A 9,830-nucleotide genomic window follows, 5' to 3' on the forward strand; every position below is an offset into this window, starting at 1 on the left:
TGATTTCTACATATATTAATATATTACTCTTCAAATAGATCTTCACTGCTGACTACGATCATATCGTCCACGTGTATGCCACAGAATAGAAAATTACTTCCTTCTCTTATAAGGAATTGACATTGACCATGTACACACTGTTTTAAACCAATCTGTATCAAAGTACATGTCAAATATTCAATCCAGCACCTTCTCGCTTCTTTCAGGTCATAGATACTATCCTTTAGTTTACAGATATGTCCCTCTTTCTTTCTAATGCCATCAGTCATCTCCGTGTACAATTCATTGTCCAAAGCTCCATGCAAGAATGCTGTTTTTACGTCATAATTCTCGATTCTTCTTTTATATTCTGCACATATGCTGAATAACTATCGTAATGTCTCCACTCTAATTGTCGGTGAGAATGTCTCTTCGTAACATAATCCAGGTGTTTGAGCACAACCAAATGCTACTAATCATGCCTTGCATCCTCCTTCTAAGTTTCTTATTTTTCTTTTATGTTAAACGTCCACTTACACTTAATCACATTTTTATACTTACGTCGCGCCACAGCATGCCAAAATTGATGTTTCAGTAATGATTCCATTGCACTCCTTATTGCTACTCTCCATTGATCCCATTCTGGAGATTGTCGTGCCCCTGTTATCGTAGTGGGAATTTTCCCTTCAACACTTCTCATTGCTCTTTGATTTCTAATCATTAAGAACATTCTTACGTTACTTTGTTCATCCAATTTTCCTTGCTTACGTTTTCTCAGATATTCTTTTACTATAATTGCTTCCTCCGTCACATTCTTCGGATTTCCAGCCCTTTCTCTGATTGTCGGTTCTACTCGATTAATAGTTATGTCTTGATCCTCATTATTTCTCTCTACCCTCGTATCTTCATCGTTGTCAAGTTCAATACTTGTACATGCATATAATCGCTGCTTTCTTCGTCACAGGCACATTCGTCGTCACTCATTCCAGTTCTTAATTGCCTTTCGTCCTCAGAATTCTCTTGAGGAGCCCCTTTAACGCCTTTATGTTTCTCCACATCAAAATTAACAGGCATTACGTTTCCATTATTCTCATCTTCATCTTCCTTGTATCGAAACAAGTCCGACCCGTTTCTTCCTTCATCAAACCATACGTCACTGTCGCACCTTATGTTTTCTCTTTCTGGTATGTACATCCCGTATATATTAACTTCGTTTGATCCCACAAATGTGTCTTTTGAGTTCTTCACTTCAATTTTCTTCCTACGTCCTCCTTTACTTATTAAATACGCTATACACCCAATTCGTCGCATTTGCTCTATGTTTGGTTGCTTTTTGTACCAAATCTCATATGGCGCTTTATCATGTTAACGCGATTTTGTCTGACCTCGAATGTACACCGCTGTATTCACTGCTACCACCAAAAAATATGGCTCAATTTTGAATCTACCAACATCGTCCAGGTTGTTTCGACGAACGTCCTGTTCGCTCTTTCTGTAATTCCGTTGCATTCAGTTGTAGTGCGAGGCCTCAATTGGTGAAAAATTCCTTTTGAATCAAACCAGCTCCTTCACTTTTTGCCTAAATATTCCCCACGCTTGTCTGGCCTAATCCTCCTCAATCGTAGTTCCGTTTGATTCTCCCTTAATTCTATTATACCCTTTAATTCTTCAGCAGCTTCACTTTTGTCCCTCAGAAGTTGTATAACCATATTCTCGAATAATCACGGACGATAATTAATATGTAGCTTACCTTTCCATAAATCGAGGGTTTGATTGGGCCTATCAAATGCGTATGCTGTAGTTCTAATGCACGTTTTGTCCATATAGCATTATGTCGCGGATGAGGCTCCTTACATTCTTTTCCTTGTACATACGTTTCACACACCTCTTTCCATGAACCACCCATCCACAATGACAGATACTTTCTCTTAATTTCTTCTTCGAATTCTTCATTTGCATGTCCTAGACGTTTGAACCGTACAACGCTTACAGTTGATACAGCCGATGTCCTCTCAAGGTTTATAGATATCCTCAAATAACACGAGTTTTGTTCACTTACCGCGGTCATTTGAATTCCACCCAATTTGTTGTATACTGTTGCTCCATGTCTATTGAAATATACATCGTAGCCATGGTCAGTTATGGTCGCTACTGAAAGGAAATTGGAATTCAATTCTGGCACGTGCAATACATTATTTAATTTCATATTATTATTGCGAGAAGCTTGCTGGACCGTGAATTTTCAGATTCACTTTGTGGTTATTACATTTGCTTCGTTGCATGCCATATTAACTTTTCGTTCTTCTTGAACAAAATTGTCACTAATTAATACGTAATTTTGTCGACGGCTTTGCCCCAATATCTTTTTTCCATAATCGTTTTGATCGCCGAGGTAGTACATCTTTCTGTTTCCATATGAAATAGTATGAATCATCGGTCCAACGTTATCGATATTCAACGCCTCAGCTACTTTCGAATATTCTAGTATGTTGTTTTATTATGTTATTAATTATGACCACTCTCTGCTCCCTATTGTTATTGGTGGATGAAGTAATAACTGTACTAATTTAAACGTTTAATAACATTACACAAATAGGTTTAATAACATTACCCAAATTATATTCGAATTCGTAGAAGTAGAATCGCTCCTCCTCACGATATAATCTATACACGACTCTCTTTCACATAATATGTTCTTCTGATGGCTGTCCGCCAAAGAGTAACCGTTTTTCACGACTCGTAATCATACTCGTCACACACATATAATCTTAAACACAAACATCGTTTTCATTTATGCCAATTACACTATGACACCGACCACCACAATAACAATCAGAATTCATTACACATTAGAAATCCGCGCGTACTTGCTCCATTGTAACCACTGCCACGACATTGGCTGCTTTAAACTTGCTCTGGAATTTACATCGCAAGTGAACAAGTTAATCCAGCGGCTACAGTAGAGTAATGATGGCGGTGCTCAGAAGTGCTTCGCTAATTGTTAATGTCTCGAGCGTTAATGTGCCAGTCCTTTGTCTTACTAGATCTGCAATAGAATTTAAATCGTGACTGAAACGCTTAATCCAACGTCTACCGTGATCTACTGGTGGATGACACAGTTACAGTACTGAAAATGGTAAGTATCTCCAGCCATAGATCCAGTGATCTACTGGAGCACGAAACAACTGCCGCACAGGCAATTGTGATTATCCTTGGACGTACCTGATGCGTGCATTGATTACTCTTGAAATACTGCGAAATTTATGTTATTAGAGGACAAACTAACGCAACCTCTACAGTTCAGTGATGATGCCTGTACATAGCACTGCGTTGTCTGATCCTAATATCTCGAGCGGTAATTGTTACTTCTTTTGTCATTCTAGAAATGCGATTGAACATAAATCTCCAATGAACCGCTTAATCCAACCGCTATATTGCTCTATTTGTGGATTTACCATCTACTGCACTGGGTATTGTAATAATGTCTAGACGTAACTGATGTATACATTGGTGATTCTACAACAACTGATGAATATATACGACCATTGAACAGATCAATCCAAGTTCTGTCAGTGCTCTATTGGTGGATGCACCAGCGACACTAATGGGAATTGTTCATATCTCTGGCCACAGCTGATGTGTACTTTGATCATTCCAGAAATGCTTTGTAACTTAAATCATCACTGAACAGATTAATCCAAAGGTTACAGTGCTTTATTGGTGGAAACACCAACTACCGCACTCGGAATTGTAAATACCTCTAGCCGAAACTGATGCACGCATTGCCGATTCTAGAACGCCTGTGGAATTTTTGTCATCGCCGAACAGATTAATCCAAGTGTTGCACTGCCCTACTGGTGGACGTACCAACTACTTTTCTGGGAAATCTGAGTATCTCTATACATATTTATTGTATACCACGAGTATTCAAGAACTACAGTGGAATTTACACCATTGGTGAACTGATAACCTCCGTGGCAGCATTTCTGTGAATACGGCTGTACTCAGCACCGTTTCGCGAATACCTAATCTCTCCGGGGATAATGGGCTAGTCCTTGTCATTCTAGAACTGCAATACTATTTATAACATCTCTGAGCAGCTCAATCCGACTGCTGCTGTGCTCTATTTGTGGACGTACCTAGTACCATACCGGAAACTGTAGATATCTCCAGCAATGACACATGTATACATTGATTATACTAGAACTGCTGTGGAATTTAAGCCATGACTGAACAGATTAATCCAACTTCAGCTGTGCTCTATTAGAGGAGCAGCTGTGCTCTATTACCAACTGCCGTCTTCGGAGTTTTAAATATTTGTGTACAGAACTGACGTAGACATTGGACATTCTAGAAATGATGTGGAATTTACTCTGTTAGTGAATACAATAATCCAAAGCCTGCAATACTGTTATGATGGCTGCACACAGTACTCCTATGTCAAGTATTAATATCTCGACCTATAGCGAATCAATGTTTTGCCATCCTAGCATTCCTATACAATGTAAATCATCATTGAACAGATTAACATTGCGGCTGCAGTTCTCCATTAATGGACTGACTACGTACCGTTCCGTTAATTTTAAATACCTGTAGCCATATTCATACAATACCTTGATTATCCTAGATTTGCCATTAAACGTATATTATAGGTGGTCATATTAGTCCAACCACAAAAGCACTGTGTTGACGGTTGTACTCAGTACTCTTTCGCCAATTGTTAATGTGTCGAGCGATAATGGGCTAGAACATCGTCATTCTGTGGAGGCAATAAGAATTATGTCACCACTGAACAGCTTAATTCCACGGCTACATTGCTCCATTGGAGGATGTACCAACTACTGTACTGGGAATAGTAAGTATCTCTTTGCACGACTGATGTGTACATAGATTATATTAAATACTGCGGAATTTAAGTCATCACTGAGCAGATCAATCCAGCGGCTGCAGTATCGTGACGATGGCAGAGCTCGCTACTGTTTCTTCAATTTCTAACATCTCGTGCGATAGTGGGTCAGTCCAACGTATTTCTAGATTTGCAATGCAATGTAAATCATCACTGTACAGATTAATCAAATGGCAACAGTACTCCATTGATGGATTGTACCAATAGTTTACTGGGAATTGTAAATGTCTTTGGACATATCTGGTGTATACGATGACTATACTAGACCTACTGTCGAATTTAAATCATTACTGAACAGAACAATATAACTGTCGCAGTAATCTACCTGTGGATACACCAGCTACGACCTCGGAATTTTAAACATATCTAGAAATAGCTGACACATAGGTGGACTATCTGGAGATGCTGAGGAGTTTAAATAATAAGTGATAATGTTAATACAACGTATACATTGCTTTCCTGGTGTATACACCAACTTCCGTCCTGGGAATTGTAAATGTCTGCAACTACAACTGACGTATACATTGATTAGTCTAGAACTACCGTGGAAAGAAAGTGATCAGTGATCAAGACAGCCCATAGGATAAGGTACTGTGATAATGGCTGTAGTCAGTACTGCCTCGTCAATTGTTAATGCCTCGGGCGACAATGGGTCAGTCATTGGTCATTCTAGAATTGCTATATGATTTATGTCATGACTAAACAGATTAGCCCAACGGCTGCAGTGCTCTACTGGTGGTTGCACCAACTACCGTTGTGAAATGTGGATACCTCTATCCGCAGCTGAAGTATACATTGGTCATTCTAGAGGTACTGTGGGTTCCAGGCTATCATTGAACACATCAATCCATCGACTGCAGTGGTCTATTGGTGAATTGTAACAGCTACCGTGCTGAGAAATGTAAATACCCCTAGCCATAACTGACGTATGCATTGATTATCCTAGAACAACGGTGGAACTTATGTCTACTGTTAACAACTTAATACAGCGACTACATTACGGTGATGATGCCTCTGCTTAGCACTGTGTTGCCAGTTGTTAATATCTCGAGCGATATTGGTGCTGCGTTTGTCACTCTAGAATTCATATAGTATCTAAGTCATCATTGCGCATGGCAATCCAACGGTTACATTTTCCTGTTAATGGACGTGCACGGAACCGTGCTGTCAGTTGTAAATTACTCCAGATGTTACTGAACTATACATTGAACATCCCATGCTTGCCTTGGAATTGAATTCAACACTGAACTGATTAAACCCTCGACTGCAGTGCTCTGTTGATGGATGTACTAGGAGACCTACTGTTATCCGTAAACATATGTAGCCATAACCGTACTATACTTTGATTGCTTTAGACTTCCTTTGGAACGTACATCATCTATGTACAAATTATCCCAACGGCTACAATACTGTGACTATGCCTGTACCGAGAACAGTTTTGTTAGTAGTTAATTGTTATAAGATATAAATGACCGCTGTACATGTTAATACAACGGATGCTCTGCTCTGCTGATGGATCTACTAGGTACCACACTGGGAACTGTAAATATCTCTGTCTACAACTGGTGCACACATTGATGGAACATAAATCATCAGTGAACCGGTTAACACAATGTCTGAAGTAATGTGATGATGGCTGTATTCAGTACTGCTTCGTAAATAGATAATGTCTCGAACGATAATGTGTTATTCCTTTGCCATGCTAGAATTGAGACAGTATTTGTATCGCCAGAGAACAGTGCTGCGATGATGGCCCTGCTCAAGGCCGTTATGGAAGTTGATATTATCTCGACCTGTAACGGATCTGTCTTTTGTCACTCTAGAGTTGCAATGGATTCTACATCATTATTAAACAGGCTCTTTCTGCGGCTACATTGGTCTGTCAATGGATGTACGGAGAACCGTACTGCCAATTGCAAATATCATTAGCAATGACCGTACTATACATTCAGTATTCTGGAATTACTGTTAAATTCAAGTGACCAGTGAAATAATCCAACGCCTAAGGTTTTGTGTACGTTGGATTGGTCTCCCCAGTGGCGACTTAATTTCCACAGAAGTTGTAGAGTAATCAATTTACACGTCAGTAATGCTTGGAGATATTTACAACGCCCAGCGCAGTAGTGGCAGTATCCACCAGCAGAGCATAGTAGCCGTTAGATTAATCTGTTCATTTGTGATTATAATTACACAGTTCTTCTAGAATAATCAATGCATACATTAGTTGTGGCAAGAGATGTTTACCATTTCTATTACAGCAGTTGGTGCATCCACCAGTAGAGCAACGTAGCCGTTGGATTAAGCTGTTCAGTGATGATATGAATTCTACTGCAATTCTGGAAAGTCAATGGTCTGTCCTTTTAAACCTCGAGAAAAAATTTAATTGACGAAACAGCACTGAGTACAGACGTCATCGCTGTAATTTAGGCGTTGGAATAAATATTCCACTTAAAATTTATGTTCAACCGCAATTCTAGGACAATCAATGTATAATACGATTATCGCTACAGATATTTACAATTGGCAGTACGGTATTTATAACATCCATCAACGGAGCACTGCATTCGCTGAATGCGTCTGTTCAATGATGATGTAGATTCTATAGCGGTATCAGAATGACAAAAGACAGATCCGTTATAGCTGAAGATATTCAGAGTTGACACAACTGTACTGATTACAGGAGTAATCACATTACTGCTGTCACTGGATTTATATGTTCACTGATGATTTAAATTGAACAGTATTTCTAGAAAGATCAAGGTATACAACGGTTATGGAGAGAAGTATCTAAAATCCCCAAAATGGTAGTTGGTGCATCCACCATTGGATCACAGTAGCCGTTGGATTAAGCTCTACAGTGATGACCTAAATTCTATTGCAATTCTGGAAAGACCAGATACTGACCCATTAGCCCTCGAGAAATTAATAACTGGCGAAGCAGCCCTGAGTGCAGACATCATCGCCACAATGTTTGCTTTTGAACAACCTGTTCACTTATGATTTATGTTCGACAGAAATTCTTAGGTAATCAATGTACGTTACGGTTGTGGCTAGAGATATTTCTAATTGACTGTACGGTCCTCAGTACAGCCACCAATAGTATACTGCAGCCGTTTGATTGATCTGTTCAATGATGTTATATAGTATGTACTGCAGTTCTAGAGCAATCAATGTATGTATCTGTAATGGGCAGAAATACTTAAAATTGCCACTACGGTAGTTGGTGTATCCATCAATAGGGCACCGTAGTCGTTGGATTAATCTGTTCAGAGAAGATTTACATTGCAAAGCTAGTCTGTGATGGACATTGCACATTACGGTTATAGTTACAGTTATTTACAATCGTCAGTTCGGTAATTAGTACATCCTACAACAGAGAATTTTCGCCGTTGGATTGACCTCTTCTGTGACGGTATACGTTCCATAGCTATTCTAGAATGACAAAAGGCATATGCGTTATAGCTCGACATATTAGCAACTGTCATAGCAGTACCGAGGACTGCCACCATAGGAGATTTGCAGCCGTTGGATAAATCTGTCCACTGATGATGTAGATTATATTGCAATTATAGAATGACAAAAGACGGATACGTTTCGGCTCGAGATATTAACAACTGACAACACAGTAATAAGTACTGCCGTCACCACAATACTGTAGCCTTTGCATTAACTTGCTCACGAATGACGTAAATTTAACTGTAGTTCAAGAATAATCAACGTATACAATAGTTATGTATACAGATATTTACAATTCCCTGTGCGGTAGTAGGTGCATCCACCAATACAACACCGTAGCATTTGCTTAACCAGTCCAGTGATGACTTAAATTCCACACTAGTTCTAGAGCATTCAAAGCAAACATCATTTACGGCAATAGATATTGTCACTCCCTGGTACGGTAATTGGTACATTAATCAAAATACAGATGCAGCCGTTTCATTTATCTTTTCAGTGATGATTTAAATAGTATTACAATCCTGGAATGACGAAGGACTTACCCAATATCGCACGAGGCCCTTACAACTGATGAAACAGCACTCAGTACACCCATCATCATACATCTCTGGCAGATTCACCAACTTGTTCAAGGATAACTAAATTTTAACAACTCTGGGATAATCATTGTATGGCACACGTATGCATGTTGACATTTACAATTCACATTACGGTACGCAATACACCCATCAACGTTGCACTGTAGCAGTTGGATTCGCCAGTCCAATAACAATGTAGATTCTGTAGCGATTCTGCAGTGACAAGGGTCATTTCCGTTAAAGCTCGTGATATTAACTGTAGACAGAATTGTGCAGAGTACAGAGACCATCACCGTAGCCGTTGGATTAACCAGTTCTGTGATAATTTAAATTATATAGCAAATCTGGGAAGTCAATATATAGTACGATTATGGCTAGTGTTATTCACAGTAGACAGTACGGTTCTTTGTACGTCCATCAACAGGGCGCTGCACCCGTTGCACTAGTCTGCGAAATGATGATTGAGGTTCCATAGCAATTCTAGAATAACAAAGACATACACGTTATACCTCGGGATATTAAAAACCGACAACACAGCCCTAAGTCCAGCCATCTTCACAGTACATTAGCCGTTGGATTAATTTGTTCACTGATGACATAAATTCCACAGATCTTCTAGTATAATCAATGTACGCATCTGTTATGGCTGGAGACATTGACAATTCACAGTGCGGTAGCTGCTGCACCCACACACAAAGCACTGTAGCCGTTGGATTAAGATGTGCATTGACGATGTTCGTTCCACAGCAGTTCTAGAATGGTCAACGCTTGGTAGCGTTATGGCTAGAGACATTTGCAATTGACTGTTCGTTACATAGCCATTTCCAAGAACCGTTTGTTTAGCCCCTTCAGTGATGATGCAGGCTGTTTAGCAGTTCTAGAATGACAAACGACACTTCCGTTATATCTCG

The 9,830-nt window shown here is 39.5% G+C and overlaps 1 protein-coding gene across 1 annotated transcript; it reads right to left on the reverse strand.

Moving 5' to 3' along the window:
- Window positions 1–27: 27 nt before the first annotated feature.
- On the reverse strand, window positions 28–9,151 carry LOC108554527 (uncharacterized; the record flags this gene model as incomplete). Its single annotated transcript, XM_017909836.1, has 9 exons — window positions 9,053–9,151; window positions 8,884–8,979; window positions 8,635–8,775; window positions 1,730–2,206; window positions 1,552–1,691; window positions 1,365–1,471; window positions 875–1,268; window positions 541–815; window positions 28–310 (listed from the first exon to the last, which is right to left on the reverse strand). Coding segments are annotated over exons 1-9 (2,012 nt in total), but the record flags the coding sequence as incomplete, so codon positions are not given.
- Window positions 9,152–9,830: the final 679 nt, after the last annotated feature.

The sequence above is a fragment of the Eufriesea mexicana genome, unplaced genomic scaffold, assembly GCF_001483705.2.
Source record: "Eufriesea mexicana isolate 0111107269 unplaced genomic scaffold, ASM148370v2 scaffold25933, whole genome shotgun sequence".
Classification (NCBI taxonomy): Eukaryota; Metazoa; Arthropoda; class Insecta; order Hymenoptera; family Apidae; genus Eufriesea; species Eufriesea mexicana.